Source organism: Pseudophryne corroboree, chromosome 10 (assembly GCF_028390025.1).
Source record: "Pseudophryne corroboree isolate aPseCor3 chromosome 10, aPseCor3.hap2, whole genome shotgun sequence".
Classification (NCBI taxonomy): Eukaryota; Metazoa; Chordata; class Amphibia; order Anura; family Myobatrachidae; genus Pseudophryne; species Pseudophryne corroboree.
Window position 1 is genome coordinate 265,636,689 of NC_086453.1, and position 19,959 is coordinate 265,656,647.

Consider the following 19,959-nt stretch of genomic DNA (forward strand, 5'->3'; position numbering starts at 1 on the left):
GATTTACGGTAAATTAGCTGATTAAGTGATCACTCACTGCATTACATTTTTGTTTTGCTTATGTGCTCTATATGCCAATTAAAATTCAGATGTGTCCTATTGTTCCAAACAATTGTTACAGATTCCAAATTATAGTGATTAGGTAGCCAGATATACCAAATTCTTTTGGAACTATAGGGTCTATTTACTAAGCCTTAGAGAGTGATAAAGTGAATAGAGCTAAAGTACCAGCCAATCAGCTTCTGATGGCTAAGTACTGGCTGTTTGAAAACGGGCTGTTAGGAGCTGATTGGTTGGTACCTTATCTCTCTCCACTGTATCCCTCTCCAATGCTTAAGGCCCATACACACTTGCTGATAAAATGAGCAGCGTCGCTCATTTTCCCCCTCCCTGAGCGACGTCGCTCATTTTATCGGCAAGTGTGTATGCCGCCAGCTACGACCGATGCGCGGCCCCGCGGGTCAGCAATGATCGTCGCTGTCGCCAGTGCATGCATGAAGGATCTAGACTGTCGTCCACGACCTGCATGCAGGGCTGGCGGAGATGTGACGTCACTGAGCGATATAAGCGGTCATATCGCTCAGTGTGTACAGTCGGCCGCCGACCGGCCGGCCCGGGAGGGGAAACATTACACTGTGTCGCTCACAGAGCGACATCATCTAATGTGTACGGACCTTCAGTAAATAGACCCCTATATCTCTTGTTCTCATTACTTACCAGATTCTTTGTTACTTTTATTCTGGTGTAGAACTACAGTGCCTTCAAAATTATAATCTGCTCCCAACCATTTTTTTACACTTAATTTTTCTCACTGACTGTAACCTGAATGAGAATTTTATTTGCGCTTGGCTCTGTCCTAGATTTATTAATTGCTGTGTGTTGTGCAATTTGCAGTCTTCGGTATATATGATGTAGCTGTGTGCAGAAATCTGATATTGAGAAAAACATATGGGGTAGATTTATCAAATTTTCTAGCACAGCCAGTAAAATGACAGAAGTGGATTGTTTGGTACTTTGTCTCTCTCCACTTTATTTCTCTTCAAAATTGTATAAGTCTCACCCATAGCTTAACTGCTTTGTCTGATAGGACACAAGCTACTTCACTCTAATTAGCACCAGAGTCCCTCAACAATTCCATAATTATGTTCTATATTTTGATGTCTGTATAATGTAGTTGGCAACTCCAGTTCATTAAATCAGAGTTCAGAGGTCAACTCCCAAAACCTTATTCCAAGGGGCGTCGAGCAACAAGACTTGTTCCAAAGAACATGAATGACCAGAATCTGGAAGAGACATCTAGATATGTAAGTGGATTCAATATGTACAGGTATTCAGTAGTTCTCTGTTTGATCTTTTGATACGATGATTTACCTACAGTATTACTTGACTAAATTTATATTTTACCAAATGCAATATTCAGAATGAAAATAGCTACATTGAATACACTTGTGACCTAAAGTTTTGATGACATTTTTTTTTTACAAAACTGCAATTTCTGTGTTTTTGCCAAGAATTTGTGCAAATGTTTAGCTTTTCATAGTTCGCATTTTAGTAATAAGTAATTTTTAGCGCCCACTTTTAAGCTGTCTCCAGCCTTTATTACTTTTATTTTCTTCTATTTACTTTTTATTACTTAAATTTGATTTAGCAGCTCCTGTAGCTGCAGGAGATCCACACAGGCAGTCTGCTAGCTGCAGCAGGCTGTCTGCGACGTGGAAGTTGCCAGGGGGGGACCAGCCGCTGCTACTTGCAGGTCCTGGGCACAGAGCTATCGGATTCTGCGGACCCGCCATAACCGCTTGCAGCTCGTTTCTGGGTCCACACAACCCCACTCCAAGGCGGTGAGTAATGGTGGGTATACATGGCACGATGTGTCACTGAACGACATGCATGCACACTTGCCGATGTCGGTGGCGCCAAACGACGGAGGGGGATGCGCGGGCCATGCTGCATTCGCCAACATGGCATCGCTAACGACAGCCCCAGATCTTCTTGCATGTTCAAAAGATCTGACGCTAGCGACCCACGGGTGTACGCATCGCCATCATTATCATTCATACCCGATCGATCGGAAATGCCCATATCGTGGGTATAATCGTTCCGTGTATACCCACCTTAAGACATAAGTCCCCCAGCCCATAGCGTGCAAACGCATGTAGGTGCGCACACAGTAGAAGAGGTTTGCAGCCAGCATGCCACTGCAAGGCTCAGCATCATGTGCTGCTTGGTCCCAGGTGCAGCCCGGGCGTGTGTATGTTTGGCGCTAGCGTCGAGAGTGAGACATGAGCGCCTCATATTAGCAGTGATGGCAGCGATCAGTCTGTGTCACAGCATCCTAATAATGACTCCCTATCAAAAGAGCTCTGGTGCAGTTTCCCCTGCTCCTCTAGAGCCACAGGTAAGTTACTTGCTCAGGTTCTACCTACAATACACAGCTGCCTGTAAGAGCAGAGAGGTCTGTATAACACACATTACAGCGCTGGCTCTCTATTAGCCCACAGGGCATCCTGCAGTAAAGCACCACAGTCCCACGTCTAGGACATGCTGTCTCCGCAAGGTGCCTACCAGACTGGGGGCGGGCAACACTGTGGCACAGGTCTTCCGCACCCCTGTTGCTGACCGTGTTGGGGTATCCTCACTGTGGTGCTCCCCAAGTTACAGGTCACTTTTTTGCCCTTGGTGTGTTTTAACATCCCCACTCATATTGGCACACTCCTATGTTAGTTTCCGCCATTTTATATTACAGCAGCTGGTTTTATGCACCAGTGACCCCTACTGTTGTCTTGCAGGCATAATTATGTTCTCAGCTTTAGGAGATGTGTATCAACCGCCCTTGGTATGAGCTGACTTCACAGGTCATAAGCGTGGACAAAGGAAAAGTTCTTGGTTCGAGCGGTAGCTCGTCTGGCTGTCATGCCCATGGTCCTGGGTTCGATTTCCGGAAACAGAGTGATAGACTAGAAATTTTAGCTTACAGCTTCAGCGTTAACTTAGGGCTTAGTGCTAACATCAGCAGCACATCTACTACAGTAAATCAGTGGTCTCCTGATAGCCTATTGTAAATGCCTATGCCTGCATCTGTTCAAGACTGTGTTACCTCCTATAATTACTTGCATCCTAGTATTGCAGTAACCGGTGCACCAAAAAATTCAGTCTGGTGTGAGCCTGTTGAAATAGTGGTTACACTGAAGGTTTTGTGCGCAAATAGTACACTGAGCGCTTTACATACATGAGCCTCAGGTTCAAGGCAAGGCATTATGCTACCTCACAGGGCTCGTAGTCTATTGTATAAGAGCATCTCTGAGTCTGTTCCTCAGTAGGGTACGGGCTCTACCTTCTACGTTGTTCCGGATTAGTCCATGCAGCCCTAGACATGGACACATCATTTTGCTCCTATTTAAATTATATAACAATTAACATCATGTATTCTGCTAGTTTATCTGATTATATGGTAGCAGGTACCTTAATTGCTGCAAGCTGCTGCTAGTAGGTTAGTTCTTTTTCTTGGCCTGTATTGGTTTCCCCGTTATAGTGTTCAGACCATAACCCTGTATAGTTCAGGGTTCCGCAGTGACATGAGCTATAGCAGATTTATGCTGTTGACAGTAGATCTTTGTAGGTGACAAGAAGAGTACTGCTGGTTTTTCTTTGTGTTGGAAATCTTGCCATGGTACTCCCTTATTAGGCTGTGCAAAATAGGTGTTCTTGGGATGGTTGGCATAACCGACCTCTCATGCCCATATTACTGTACTCTAGATCCTCATAATGTGTATTGCTAATAAAAAATAAAAATTGCTTTACCTTCTGTACAGTTACAGACATATCAAAATGGGTTTTTCTTCCTTCGGAGTCTATGCTACTACTCATTTGAAGTATGTACTGAGAATATTTAGTTCTTAGACTAATAGACTCCCAGGGGTATATTTACTAATATTCGTGTTTTAGCCGTTTTTAAGGGTGTTTGATCTCGAATGGTATCGGGTGCATTTTACTGCAACTTTTTCAATCCTGATACGGTCATTTACTAAGCTGCCGAGTTTTCCTCATTCGTCTTTTCCGATGTCGATGTGATTCGTAATGTCAGGCAGTGTTTTACGGGAGTGATGAGTAAAACACTGCCTGACAAAACACAAGGAATCCCGGCCGGATCTGTGAGATCCATGCAGGGCTTCATTGTGTGCCTTAAAAACAGTGTTTAAAGAGTTAAAAAACAGAAAAAAATTGCGTGGGGTCCCCCCTCCTAAGCACAACCACCCTCGGGCTCTTTGAGCCGGTCCTGGTTGTAAAAATATGGGGGGGGGGAATTGACTGGGGATCCCCCATATTTTAACAACCAGCACCGGGCTCTGCGCCAGGTCCTGGTGCCAAAAATACGGGGGACAAAAAGCATAGGGGTCCCCCGTATTTTTAACACCAGCACCGGGCTCTACTAGTCAGAGAGATAATGCCACAGCCGGGGGACACTTTTATATAGGTCCCTGCGGCCCTGGCATTAAATCACTAACTAGTCACCCCTGGCCGGGGTACCCTGGAGGAGTGGGGACCCCTTAAATCAAGGGGTCCCCCCCTCCAGCCACCCAAGGGCCAGGGGTGAAGCCCGAGGCTGTCCCCCCAATCCAAGGGCAGCGGATGGGGGGCTGATAGCCAAGTGTAAAAATAAGAATATTGGGGGTAATTCCAAGTTGATCGCAGCAGGATTTTTGTTAGCAATTGGGCAAAACCATGTGCACTGCAGGGGAGGCAGATATAACATGTGCAGAGAGAGTTAGATTTGGGTGGGGTGTGTTCAATCTGCAATCTAATTTGCAGTGTAAAAATAAAGCAGCCAGTATTTACCCTGCACAGAAATAAAATAACCCACCCAAATCTAACTCTTTCTGCACATGTTATATCTGCCTCCCCTGCAGTGCACATGGTTTTGCCCAATTGCTATCAAAAATCCTGCTGCGATCAACTTGGAATTACCCCCATTGTTTTTTGTAGCAGTACTACAAGTCCCAGCAAGCCTCCCCTGCAAGCTGGTACTTGGAGAACCACAAGTACCAGCATGCGGGGGGGGAAATGGGCCCGCTGGTACCTGTAGTACTACTACAAAAACAAAAAACAGAACGCACACACCGTGACAGTAAAACTTTATTACATACATGCACACCTACATACACACATACTTACCTATGTTCACACGAGGCTCGGTCCACTTCTCCATGTAGAATCCACGGGGTACCTGTGAATAAAATTATACTCACACAATCCAGTGTAGCTCTGTCCTCTTTGTAATCCATGTACTTGGCAAAAATACAAACCGGAAAACATGAACCACGCACTTTGCGGTCAGCGGTTGAGGTTACTCGCGGTCAACCGCTGACCGCAAAGTTCCCACCATTGGATACAATGGAGCGCCTATGCGGTACATTGTATCTTCAGTGCGCAGCCTCACTGACAGCTCAGGAGCGCACAGCCAATCAGGAGAGTGCCACGACGTGGCGCTCCCTGATTGGCTGAAGGGACCCTCTTTGACAGGAGTCACGGGGGGTCCCGCCAGTCAGGGAAAGGGGACCCATGTGTAAACATGGGACCCCTTTCAGTGCGTGGTTCGGGTTTTCCGGTTTGTTTTTTTGCCAAGTACGTGGATTACAAAGAGGACAGAGCTACACTGGATTGTGTGAGTATAATTTTATTCACAGGTACCCCGTGGATTCTACATGGAGAAGTGGACCGAGCCTCATGTGAACATAGGTAAGTAGGTGTGCATGTATGCAATAAAGTTTCTCTAACGTCCTAGTGGATGCTGGGGACTCCGTAAGGACCATGGGGAATAGACGGGCTCTGCAGGAGACATGGGCACTTTAAGAAAGAATTTGGATTCTGGTGTGCTCTGGCTCCTCCCTCTATGTCCCTCCTCCAGACCCCAGTTTGAATCTGTGCCCGGACGAGTTGGGTGCTGTTTAGTGAGCTCTCCTGAGCTTGCTATAAGAAAGTATTTTGTTAGGTTTTTTTTTATTTTCAGGGAGCTCTGCTGGCAACAGCCTCCCTGCATCGTGGGACAGAGGGGAGAGAAGCAGCCCTACTCTCTGAAGATAGGTCCTGCTTCTTAGGCTACTGGACACCATTAGCTCCAGAGGGATCGTACACAGGATCTCACCCTTTGTCGTCCGATCCCGGAGCCGCGCCGCCGCCCCCCTCGCAGAGCCGGAAGACAGAAGCCGGGTGAAAGAAGCAAGAAGACTTCGAAATCGGCGGCAGAAGACTCCAGTCTTCACTGACCCACATACTCCGGTCACTGTAGGGTGCAGGGCGCAGGAGGGGGGGGGGGGGGCGCCCTGGGCAGCAATTAGGACCTCTTGGCAAAAATTGGACATATATACAGTTGGGCACTGTATATATGTATGAGCCCCCGCCATAATATTGTACATAAACGCGGGACAGAAGCCCGCCGCTGAGGGGGCGGGGCTTCTTCCTCAGCACTCACCAGCGCCATTTTTTCTCCACAGCTCCGCTGAGAGGAAGCTCCCCAGGCTCTCCCCTGCAGATTCACAGTAGAAGAGGGTAAAAAGAGAGGGGGGGGCACATAAATTAGGCGCAAAAACATAATATACAGCAGCTACTGGGTTAACACTAAGTTACTGTGTGATTCCTGGGACATATAGCGCTGGGGTGTGTGCTGGCATACTCTCTCTCTGTCTCTCCAAAGGGCCTTGTGAGGGAACTGTCTTCAAAAAGAGCATCCTCTGTGTGTGTGGTGTGTCGGTACGCTTGTGTCGACATGTTTGACGAGGAAGGCTATGTGGAAGCAGAGCGGGAGCAAATGAATGTGGTGTCTCCGCCGATGGCGCCGACACCTGATTGGATGGATATGTGGAAGGTTTTAAATGATAATGTTAATTCCTTGCATAAAAGGTGGGATAAAGCTGAAACCTTAGGACAGTCGGGGTCTCAGCCCATGCCTGATCCTATGTCGCAGAGGCCGTCAGGGTCTCAGAAGCGCCCACTATCCCAAATTGTTGACACAGATACCGACATGGATTCTGACTCCAGTGTCGATTACGATGATGCAAAGTTACAGCCTAAATTGGCTAAATCAATCCGTTATATGATTATAGCAATTAAGGATGTGTTGCACATCACAGAGGAAACCCCAGTCCCTGACAAGAGGGTTCATATGTATGGGGAAAAAAGGCAGGTGGTGACCTTTCCCCCTTCACACGAGCTAAATGAGTTATGTGAAAAGGCTTGGGAATCTCCAGATAAAAAATTGCAGATTTCCAAACGGATGCTTATGGCGTATCCTTTCCCGCCAACGGACAGGTTACGCTGGGAATCCTCCCCTAGGGTGGACAAAGCTTTAACACGCTTATCCAAGAGGGTAGCCCTGCCGTCACAGGATACGGCCACCCTAAAAGATGCTGCGGATAGAAAGCAAGAGGGTACCCTGAAGTCCATTTATACACATTCAGGTACCTTACTAAGGCCGGCAATTGCGTCGGCCTGGGTGTGTAGTGCTGTAGCAGCATGGACGGATACCTTATCTGAGGAACTTGATACCTTAGACAAGGATGCTATATTAATGACCCTGGGGCATATAAAAGACGCTGTCCTGTATATGAGAGATGCTCAAAGAGACATTAGCCTACTGGGCTCTAGAATAAATGCAATGTCGATTTCTGCCAGAAGGGTCCTGTGGACTCGGCAATGGACAGGCGATGCCGACTCAAAAAGGCACATGGAGGTTTTACCTTACAAGGGTGAGGAATTGTTTGGGGAGGGTCTCTCGGACCTGGTCTCCACATCTACTGCTGGAAAGTCAAATTTTTTGCCATATGTTCCCTCACAACCTAAGAAAGCACCGTATTACCAAATGCAGTCCTTTCGATCACAAAAAGGCAAGAAAGTCCGAGGTGCGTCCTTTCTTGCCAGAGGCAGGGGCAGAGGAAAGAAGCTGCACAACACAGCTAGTTCCCAGGAACAGAAGTCCTCCCCGGACTCCACTAAATTCACCACATGACGCTGGGGCTCCACAGGCGGAGCTAGGCCCAAGTGGGTTCACTCCCAGGTGGATCCCTGGGCGATAGAGATTGTGTCTCAGGGATACAAGCTGGAATTCGAAGAGATGCCCCCTCACCGATACCTCAAATCGGCCCTGCCAGCTTCCCCCTTAGAGAGGGAAATAGTGTTAGCTGCAATTCACAAATTGTATCTTCAGCAGGTGGTGGTCAAGCTTCCCCTCCTTCAACAAGGAAAGGGTTATTATTCGACCATGTTTGTGGTACCAAAACCGGACGGTTCGGTCAGACCCATATTGAATTTAAAATCCCTGAACATATACCTGAAAAGGTTCAAGTTCAAGATGGAATCGCTCAGAGCGGTCATCACAAGCCTGGAAGGGGGGGGATTTTATGGTGTCTCTGGACATAAAGGATGCATACCTTCATGTCCCCATTTATCCACCTCATCAGGCGTACCTCAGATTTGTGGTACAGGATTGTCATTACCAATTTCAGACGTTGCCGTTTGGTCTCTCCACGGCACCGAGAATATTTACCAAGGTAATGGCGGAAATGATGGTGCTCCTGCAGAAGCAAGGGGTCACAATTATCTCATACTTGGACAATCTCCTCATAAAGGCGAGGTCCAGAGAGCGGTTGCTGATCAGCGTAGCACGTTCTCGGGTAGTGTTACAACAGCATGGCTGGATTCTAAATATTCCAAAGTCGCAGTTGATTCCTACGACTCGTCTGCCTTTCCTGGGCATGATTCTGGACACAGACCAGAAGAGGGTTTATCTCCCGATGGAGAAGGCTCAGGAGCTCATGACACTGGTCAGAGACCTATTAAAACCAAAACAGGTGTCGGTGCATCACTGCACGCGAGTCCTGGGAAAGATGGTGGCATCATACGAGGCCATTCCATTCGGCAGGTTCCATGCGAGGACCTTTCAATGGGATCTGTTGGACAAGTGGTCCGGATCACATCTTCAGATGCATCGGTTGATCACCCTATCCCCCAGGGCCAGGGTGTCTCTCCTGTGGTGGCTGCAGAGTGCTCACCTTCTCCAAGGTCGCAGATTCGGCATTCAGGACTGGGTCCTGGTGACCACGGATGCAAGCCTCCGAGGGTGGGGGGCAGTCACACAGGGAAGAAATTTCCAAGGGCTGTGGTCAAGTCAGGAGACTTGCCTTCACATCAACATCCTGGAACTAAGGGCCATATACAACGCCCTACTTCAAGCGGAGTCCCTGCTTCGCGACCAACCGGTTCTGATTCAGTCAGACAACATCACCGCAGTGGCTCATGTAAACCGCCAAGGCGGCACATGGAGCAGGGTGGCGATGGTAGAAGCCACCAGAATTCTTCGCTGGGCGGAGAATCACGTAAGCGCACTGTCAGCAGTGTTCATTCCGGGAGTGGACAACTGGGAAGCAGACTTCCTCAGCAGGCACGACCTCCACCCGGGAGAGTGGGGACTTCATCAAGAAGTCTTCACGCAGATTGCAAGTCGGTGGGAACTGCCACAGGTGGACATGATGGCATCCCGCCTCAACAAAAAGCTACAGAGATATTGCGCCAGGTCAAGGGACCCTCAGGCGATAGCTGTGGACGCACTGGTGACACCGTGGGTGTTCCAGTCAGTCTATGTATTTCCTCCTCTTCCTCTCTTACCCAAGGTGCTGAGAATCATAAGAAAAAGAGGAGTGAGAACAATACTCATTGTTCTGGATTGGCCAAGAAGGACTTGGTATCCAGATCTGCAAGAAATGCTCACAGAGGACCCGTGGCCTCTGCCTCTAAGACAGGACTTGTTGCAACAGGGGCCCTGTCTGTTCCAAGACTTACCGCGGCTGCGTTTGACGGCATGGCGGTTGAACGCCGGATCCTGGCAGAAAAGGCATTCCGGAGGAAGTTATTCCTACGCTGATAAAGGCCTAGGAAGGATGTGACAGCTCAACATTATCACCGTATATGGAGAAAATATGTGGCTTGGTGTGAGGCCAGGAATGCCCCTACGGAGGAATTCCAGCTGGGCCGTTTCGTTCACTTCCTACAGGCGGGAGTGACTTTGGGCCTTAAATTGGGTTCTATTAAGGTTCAGATTTCGGCCTTATCCATTTTCTTTCAAAAGGAACTGGCTTCTCTGCCTGAAGTTCAGACGTTTGTAAAGGGAATGCTGCATATTCAGCCCCCTTTTGTGCCTCCAGTGGCACCTTGGGATCTAAACGTGGTGTTGAGTTTCCTGAAGTCACACTTGTTTGAACCACTCAAAACGGTGGAATTGAAATATCTCACGTGGAAGGTGGTCATGCTATTAGCCTTGGCTTCGGCTAGGCGTGTGTCAGAATTGGCGGCTTTGTCACATAAAAGCCCTTATCTGGTTTTCCTTGCGGATAGAGCAGAATTGCGGACCCGCCCACAATTTCTGCCGAAAGTGGTTTCATCCTTTCATATAAACCAACCTATCGTGGTGCCTGTGGCTACTACTGACTTGGAGGATTCCGAGTCACTGGATGTGGTCAGGGCTTTGAAGGTTTATGTAGCCAGAACGGCTAAGGTCAGGAAAACAGATTCTTTGTTTATAATGTATGCTTCCAACAAGCTTGGGGCGCCTGCTTCAAAGCAAACTATTGCTCGCTGGATCTGTAACACGATTCAGCAGGCTCATTCTGCGGCAGGGTTGCCGCTGCCTAAATCAGTTAAGGCCCAGGAAGGAAGGTGGGCTCCTCTTGGGCGGCTGCCCAAGGGGTCTCGGCATTACAGCTTTGCCGAGCGGCTACTTGGTCAGGGTCAAACACCTTTGCAAAGTTCTACAACTTTGATACCCTGGCTGAGGAGGACCTTGTGTTTGCTCATTCGGTGCTGCAGAGTCATCCGCACTCTCCCGCCCGTTTGGGAGCTTTGGTATAATCCCCATGGTCCTTACGGAGTCCCCAGCATCCACTAGGACGTTAGAGAAAATAAGTTTTTACTTACCGGTAAATCTATTTCTCGTAGTCCGTAGTGGATGCTGGGCGCCCGTTCCAAGTGCGGACTTCTTCTGCAATGCTTGTATATAGTTATTGCTTAGATAAGGGTTATGTATAGTTGCATCAGGGTTGATCTGATGCTTTGTTGTTGTTCATACTGTTAACTGGGTAAAGTTATCACAAGTTATACGGTGTGATTGGTGTGGCTGGTATGAGTCTTACCCTGGATTCCCAAAATCCTTTCCTTGTACTGTCAGCTCTTCCGGGCACAGTTTCTCTAATTGAGGTCTGGAGGAGGGACATAGAGGGAGGAGCCAGAGCACACGAGAATCCAATTTCTTTCTTAAAGTGCCCATGTCTCCTGCAGAGCCCGTCTATTCCCCATGGTCCTTACGGAGTCCCCAGCATCCACTACGGACTACGAGAAATAGATTTACCGGTAAGTAAAATCTTATTTTTACTGTCACGGTGTGTGTGTTCTGTTTTTTGTTGGGTATTTTTTCTATAGTAGTACTACAGGTACCAGCAGGCCCGTTCCCCCCGCCCCCGCATGCTGGTACTTGTGGTTCTCCAAGTACCAGCTTGCGGGGGAGGCTTGCTGGGATTTGTAGTACTGCTACAAAAAAACAATATTCTTATTTTTACACTTGGCTATCATCCGCCGCCCTTGGATGGGGGGGACAGCCTCGAGCTTCACCCCTGGCCCTTGGGTGTCTGGAGGGGGGGACCCCTTGATTTAAGGGGTCCCCACTCCTCCAGGGTACCCCGGCCAGGGATGACTAGTTAGTGATTTAATGCCAGGGCCGCAGGGATCTATATAAAAGTGTCCCCCGGCTGTGGCATTATCTCTCTGACTAGTGGAGCCCGGTGCTGGTGTTAAAAATACGGGGGACCCCTACGCTTTTTGTCCCCCATATTTCTCTGACGTCCTAGTGGATGCTGGGAACTCCGTAAGGACCATGGGGAATAGCGGCTCCGCAGGAGACTGGGCACATCTAAAGAAAGCTTTAGGACTATCTGGTGTGCACTGGCTCCTCCCCCTATGACCCTCCTCCAAGCCTCAGTTAGATTTTTGTGCCCGAATGAGAAGGGTGCACACTAGGGGCTCTCCTGAGCTTCTTAGTGAAAGTTTTAGTTTAGGTTTTTTATTTTCAGTGAGACCTGCTGGCAACAGGCTCACTGCATCGAGGGACTAAGGGGAGAAGAAGCGAACTCACCTGCGTGCAGAGTGGATTGGGCTTCTTGGCTACTGGACACCATTAGCTCCAGAGGGACCGCTCACAGGCCCAGCCTTGGAGCTCGGTCCCAGAGCCGCGCCGACGGCCCCCTTACAGAGCCAGAAGCAAGAAGAGTCCGGCAAATCGGCGGCAGAAGACATCCTGTCTTCCACAAGGTAGCGCACAGCACTGCAGCTGTGCGGCATTGCTTCTCAGCACACTTCACACTCCGGTCACTGAGGGTGCAGGGCGCTAGGGGGGGGCGCCCTGAGCAGCAATAGAAACACCTTGGCTGGCTAAAAATACATCACATATAGCTCCTGGGCTATATGGATGAATTTTAACCCCTGCCAGATTCCACAGAAAAACGGGAGAAAAGGCCGCCGAGAAGGGGGCGGAGCCTATCTCCTCAGCACACTGGCGCCATTTTCTCTCACAGCTCCGTTGGAGGGAAGCTCCCTGGCTCTCCCCTGCAGTTACTACACTACAGAAAGGGGTTAAAAAAGAGAGGGGGGCACTAATTAGGCGCAGTATAACAATACAGCAGCTATAAGGGGAAAAACACTTATATAAGGTTATCCCTGTATATATATATATATATATATATATATAGCGCTCTGGTGTGTGCTGGCATACTCTCCCTCTGTCTCCCCAAAGGGCTAGTGGGGTCCTGTCCTCTATCAGAGCATTCCCTGTGTGTGTGCTGTGTGTCGGTACGGCTGTGTCGACATGTTGGATACGTGGAGGCGGAGCGGAGGCCGATAAATGGGATGTCGCCCCCTGTGGGGCCGACACCAGAGTGGATGGATAGGTGGAAGATACTAACCGACAGTGTCAACTCCTTACATAAAAGGCTGGATGACGTAACAGCTGTGGGACAGCCGGCTGCTCAGTCCGCGCCTGCCCAGGCGTCTCAAAGGCCATCAGGGGCTCAAACAATGCCCGTTACCTCAGATGGCAGACACAGATGTCGACACGGAGTCTGACTCCAGTGTCGACGAGGTTGAGACATATACACAATCCACTAGGAACATCCGTTACATGATTTCGGCAATTAAAAATGTGTTACGCATTTTCTGACATGAACCCAAGTACCATAAAAGGGTTTTATTTTTGGGGAGAAAAAGCAGCCAGTGTTTTGTTCCCCCATCAGATGAATGAATGAAGTGTGTAAAGAAGCGTGGTTTCCCCCGATAAGAAACTGGTGATTTCTAAAAAGTTACTGATGGCGTACCCTTTCCCGCCAGAGGATAGGTCACGTTGGGAGATATCCCTTGGGGTGGATAAGGCGCTCACACGTTTGTCAAAAGGTGGCACTGCCGTCTTAGGATACGGTCACCTTGAAGGAACCTGCTGATAAAAAGCAGGAGGCGATCCTGAAGTCTGTAATTACACACTCAGGTTATACACTGAAGCCTGCTATTACCTCAGCATAAATAGTGCGGCTGCAGCGTGGTCTGATACCCTGTCAGATAATAGCTAAGACAGGGATAATGTTTTGCTAACATTGAGCTTATTTAAGACGTTGTCATATATATAAAGGATGCACAGAGGGATATTTGCCGGCTGGCATCCAGAATTAATGCAATGTCCATTCTGCCAGGAGGGTATTAGAAACCTGGCAGTGGACAGGTGATGCTGCATTTAAAAGGCACATGGAGATTCTGCCTTATAAGGGTGAGGAATTGTTTGGGGATGGTCTCTGGGACCTCGTATCCACAGCAACAGCTGGGAAGAAAATTTTTACCTCAGGTTTCCTCACAAAAGCCTAAGAAAGCACCGTATTTTCAGGTACAGTCCTTTCGGTTTCAGAAAAGCAAGCGGGTCAAAGGCGCTTCCTTTCTACACAGAGACAAGGAAAGAAGGAAAAAGCTGCACCAGTCAGCCAGTTCCCAGGATCAAATCTCTTCCCTCGCTTCCTCTGAGTCCACCGCATGACGCTGGGGCTCCACAGGTGGAGACAGGTGCGGTGGGGGCGCATCTCGGGAACTGCAGGGACCAGTGGGCTTGCCCACAGGTGGATCCCTAGGTTTTGCAAGTAGTATCACAGGGATACAGGCTGGAGTTCGAGACGACTCCCCCTCGCCGTTGCCTTCACATCAGCCTCGCCTGCTGCCCTCGGAACGGTAGTACTGGTGGAAATTCACAAGCTGTACTTCCAGCAGGTGAAATCAGGGTACCCCTCCTTCAACAAGGCCGGGGTTACTATTCCAAAATATTGTGGTACCGAAACCAGACGGTTCGGTGAGACCCATTCTAAAATTGAAATCCTTGAACACTTATATACGAAGGTTCAAGTTCAAAATGGAATCGCTCAGGGCGATTATTGCAAGCCTGGAAAATTTCAGGGTATCACTGGACATCAAGGATACTTACCTGCATGTCCCTATTTACCCTCTTCACCAGGTGTACCTCAAAATTGTGGTACAGGATTGTCATTACCAATTCCAGACGTTGCCGTTGGTCTGTCCCCGGCACTGAGGGTATTTACCAAGGTAATGGCCGAAGTACTTATCCCGTACTTGGACGATCTCCTTATAAAGGCGAGGTCCAGGGAGCAGTTGTTCGTCGGAGTAGCACTATCTCGGGAAATGCTACAACAGCACGGCTGGATTCTGAATATTCCAAAGTCGCAGCTGGTTCCTACGACGCGTCTACTGTTCCTGGATATGGTTCTGGACACAGAACAGGTTAAAATGGGTTTCTCCCGGAGGAGAAGTCCAAGGAGTTGGCGTCTCTAGACGGAGACCTCCTAATACAAATACAGGTATCGGTGCATCAATGCACGCGAGCCTTGAAAAAGATGGTAGCTTCTTACGAAGAATTTCCATTCGTCAATTCCCATGCAAGGGATCTGTTAGACAAGTGGTCCGGGTCACATCCTCAGATGAATCGGCGGATAACCCTGTCTCCAAGGGCCAGGGTGTCGCTGTGGTGGTGACTGCAGGGGCAGTCACACAGGGAAGAAACTTCCAAGGCCTATGGAAAAGTCAGGAGACTTCCCTACACATAAATGTTCTGGAACTATGGGCCATTTACAATGCCCTAAGTCAGGCTAGACCCCTGCTTCAACACCGGCCGGTGCTGATCCAGTCAGACAACATCACGGCGGTCGCTCATGTAAACCGACAGGGCGGCACAAGAAGCAGGATGGCGATGGCAGAAGCCACAAGGATTCGCCGATGGGCGGAAAATCATGTGTTAGCACTGTCAGCAGTGTTCATTCCTGGAGTGGACAACTGAGAAGCAGACTTTCTCAGCAGATATAACCTCCACCCGGGAGAGTGGGGACTTCATCCAGAAGTTTTCCAAATGATTGTACACCGTGGGGAAAGGCCACAGGTGGACAGGAGGGCGTCCCGCCTCAACAAAAAGCTACAAAGATATTGCGCCAGGTCAAGGGACCCTCAGGCGATAGCTGTGGACGCTCTGGTAACACCGTGGGTGTACCAGTCGGTGTATGTGTTCCCTTCTCTGCCTCTCATACCCAGGGTAATGAGAATAATAAGAAGGAGAGGAATAAGAACTATACTCATTGTTCCGGGGGACCCAAAACTCCAAGAAATGATCTCAGAGGACCCATGGCCTCTGCAGCTCAGACAGGACCTGCTGCAGCAGGGGCCCTGTCTGTTCCAAGACTTACCGCGGCTGCATTTGACGGCATGGCGGTTGAACGCCGGATCCTGAAGGAAAAAGGCATTCCGGAGGAAGTTATCCCTACGCTATTTAAAGCTGGGAAAAAAGTGAACGCAAACCATTATCACCGCATATGGCGGAAATATGTTGCGTGCTGTGAGGCCAGTACGGCCCCAAAGGAGGAATTTCAGCTAGGTCAATTTTTGCACTTCCTACAAGTCAGAGGTGACTATGGGCCTAAAATTGGGTTCCATTAAGGTCCTGATTTCGGCTCTATCGATTTTCTTCCAAAAATAGAACTGGCTTCACTGCCTGAAGTTCAGATTTTTGTTAAGGGAGTGCTGCATAGTCAGCCCCCCGTTTGTGCCTTCAGTGGCACCGTGGGATCTCAGCGTAGTGTTGGATTTCCTGAAGTCGCATTGAGTTGAGCCACCTAAATCCGTGGAGCTATAATACCTCACGTGAAAAGTGTTCATGCTGTGGGCCTTGGCGTCGACCAGGCGTGTATCAGAATTGGCGGCTTTGTCAAAAGCTCTTATCTGTATTTTATATGGATAAGGCGGAATTGAGGACTCGTTCCCAATTCCTTCCTAAGGTGGTCGCAGTTTTCATGTGAACCAACCTATTGTGGTACCTGCGGCTACTAGGGACTTGGAGGACTCCAAGTTGCTGGACGTAGTCAGGGCCCTGAAAATATATGTTTCCAGAACGGCTGGAGTCAGAAAATCTGACTCGCTGTTTATCCTGCATGCACCCAACAAGCTGGGTGCTCCTGCTTTTAAGCAGACTATTGCTCGTTGGATTTGTAGTACAATTCAGCTTGCACATTCTGTGGCAGGCCTGCCACAACCAAAATCTGTAAAAGCCCATTCCACAAGGAAGGTGGGCTCATCTTGGGCGGCTGCCCGAGGTGTCTCGGCTTTACAACTTTGCCGAGCAGCTACTTGGTCAGGGGCAAACACGTTTGCTAATTTCTACAAATTTGATACCCTGGCTGAGGAGGACCTGGAGTTCTCTCATTCGGTGCTGCAGAGTCATCCGCACTCTCCCGCCCGTTTGGGAGCTTTGGTATAATCCCCATGGTCCTTACGGAGTTCCCAGCATCCACTAGGACGTCAGAGAAAATAAGAATTTACTTACCGATAATTCTATTTCTCGTAGTCCGTAGTGGATGCTGGGCGCCCATCCCAAGTGCGGATTGTCTGCAATACTTGTATATAGTTATTGTTAACTAAATCGGGTTATTGTTGTAGTGAGACATCTTTTCTAGAGGCTCATCTGTTATCATACTGTTAACTGGGTTCAGATCACAAGTTATACGGTGTGATTGGTGTGGCTGGTATGAGTCTTACCCGGGATTCAAAATCCTTCCTTATTGTGTACGCTCGTCCGGGCACAGTATCCTAACTGAGGCTTGGAGGAGGGTCATAGGGGGAGGAGCCAGTGCACACCAGATAGTCCTAAAGCTTTCTTTAGATGTGCCCAGTCTCCTGCGGAGCCGCTATTCCCCATGGTCCTTACGGAGTTCCCAGCATCCACTACGGACTACGAGAAATAGAATTATCGGTAAGTAAATTCTTATTTTTTGGCACCAGGACCTGGCGCAGAGCCCGGTGCTGGTTGTTTAAATATGGGGGATCCCCTGTCAAATTTTTCCCCGTATTTTTACAACCAGGACCGGCTCAAAGAGCCCGAGACTGGTTATGCTTAGGAGGGGGGACCCCACGCAATTTTTTTTTCAGTTTTTACAGTAAACAGACCCTTTCCCATAGATAACCATGCACAGATCTCACTGATCCGTGCATGATTATCCAAACTCGCCTGGAAAAAACAGGTATATTTTTTTGCTGCTTTTTTTAACGAATCGCAAAAAAAAACACCCGCACTTGAACACTCAGAGACTAACACCCAAATACGAATGAATAGTGAATACCCGTGTTGTATGAAATAACAGCCGCGTTTGACCGATGGTCTATTCATTCGTATTTCTGAACTTTGCCAGTAAAACCATTACGAATAGCCCAAACACTGCCGAGATTTGTGCTTAGTGAATTCCCGTGTTGGGACTTAGAAAAAAAAACACAAATCGGTCAAACTCGGATTATTAGTAAATATAGGCCCCAGTGTTTTCCCCCCTTATGGACTGTCATTCTACAGTTGAGCTGTACTTGGCTGTCAACAAAATAATTGGATGACCCACTATGGTAGTTAATGAGTAGTATTGGCATACTTCACCACACAGGCTGGGGCAGATGTATTAAGCCTGGAGAAGTGATAAAGCAGTGATAAGGGCAAGGTGATAACGCACCGGCCGATCAGCTCCAATATGTAATTTGACAGGAGCTGACTGGCTGGTGCATTATCACCTTGCACTTACCACTGCTTTATCACTTCTCCAGGCTTAATACATCTGTCCCTATGTTGTGAAATGTTAGAAGTATATGTTCAAATTCACTCCTACTATAGATGTAGGTTTGATATTATGAAGCCCTCCTTGTATACCATTTGAAAAAACATACTTCCCTGGGAATGGGTATAAGGACCCTTAACAGGGACTGTCCCTTGCAAATATAGCTACAGTGCATCTGGAAAGTACTCACAGTGCTTCACTTTTTTAACATTTTGTTATGTTACAGCCTTATTCCAAAATAGAATAAATTATTTTTTCCCTCAGAATTCTACACACAATACCCCATAATGACAACATGGAAAAAGTTTTTTTTTTTGAGATTTTTGCTAATTTATTAAAAATAAAAAACTAAGAAATCACATGTATATAAGTATTTGCAGCCTTTGCCATGAAGCTCAAAATTGAGTTCAGGTGCATACTGTTTCACTGATCATCCTTGAGATGTTCCTACAACTTAATTGGAGCCCACCTGTGGTAAATTCAGTTGATTGGACATGATGTGGATTGGCACACACCTGTGTATATAAGGTCCCACACTTGACAGTGCATGTCTGAGCACAAACCAAGCATGAAGTCAAAGGAATGGGCTGTAGACCACCAAGACAGGATTGTCTCGAGGCACAAATCTGGGGAGCGGTACAGAAAAATATCTGCTGCTTTGAAGGTTCCAATGAGCACAGTGGCCTCCATCATCTGTAAGTGGAAGAAGTTCGGAACCACCACGACTCTTCCTAGAGCTGGCCGGCCGTCTAAACTGAGCAATCGGGGGAGAAGGGCCCTAGTCAGGGAGGTGACAAAGAACCCGATGGTCTCTCTGTCAGAGCTACAACATTTCTCTGTGGAGAGAGGAGAACCTTCCAGAAGGACAGCCATCTCTGCAGCAATCCACCAATCAGACCTGTATGGTAGAGTGGCCAGACGGAAGCCACTACTTAGTAAAAAGCACATGGCACCCCGCCTGGAGTTTGCCAAAATACACCTGAAGAATTCTCTGGTCTGATGAGACAAAGATTGAACTCTTTGGCGTGAATGCCAGGCATCATGTTTGGCGGAAACAGGCACCGCCCATCATCAGGCCAATACTATCCCTACAGTGAAGCATGGGGGTGGCAGTTTCAAGCTGTGTGGATGTTTTTCATTGGCAGGAACTGGGAGACTAGTCAGGATAGAGGCAAAGATGAATGCAGCAATGTACAGAGACATCCTGAATGAAAACCTGCTCCAGAGCGCTCTTGACCTCAGACTGGGGTGACGGTTAATTTTTCAGCAGGACAACGACCCTAAGCACTCAGCCAAGACATCAAAGGAGTGGCTTTAGGAAAACTCTGTAAATGTCCTTGAGTGGCCCAGCCAGAACCCAGACTTGAATCCTATTGAACATCTCTGGAGAAATCTGAAAATGGCTGTCTACCGACGCTTTCCATCTAACCTGATGGAGCATGAGAAGTGCTGCAAAGTGGAATGGGCGAAACTGGACAAAGATAGGTGTGCCAAGCTTGTGGCATCATATTCAAAAAGACTTGAGGCTGTAATTGCTGCTAAAGGTGCATCAACAAAGTATTGAGCAAAGGCTGTGAATACTTATGTACATGTGATTTCTTAGTTTTTTTATTTTTAATAAATTTGCAAAACTCTAAAAACAAAAAACAAAAAAAAAAACCTTTTTTCACATTGGCATTATGGGGTATTGTGTGTAGAATTTTGAGGGGGGAAAAATATTTTAATCCATTTTGGAATAAGG

The 19,959-nt window shown here is 48.0% G+C and overlaps 1 protein-coding gene across 6 annotated transcripts in view; it reads left to right on the top strand.

Annotated features, from left to right (window-relative positions):
- ALG9 (ALG9 alpha-1,2-mannosyltransferase) overlaps window positions 1–19,959 on the top strand; it is a 579,895-nt gene that overhangs the window by 357,938 nt on the left and 201,998 nt on the right. For all 6 annotated transcript variants that reach the window (XM_063943252.1, XM_063943251.1, XM_063943255.1 and 3 more), the window contains exon 13: window positions 1,175–1,304. In XM_063943252.1, the coding sequence (XP_063799322.1) occupies window positions 1,175–1,304 (130 nt within the window). The remainder of the gene's footprint in view (window positions 1–1,174; window positions 1,305–19,959) is intronic.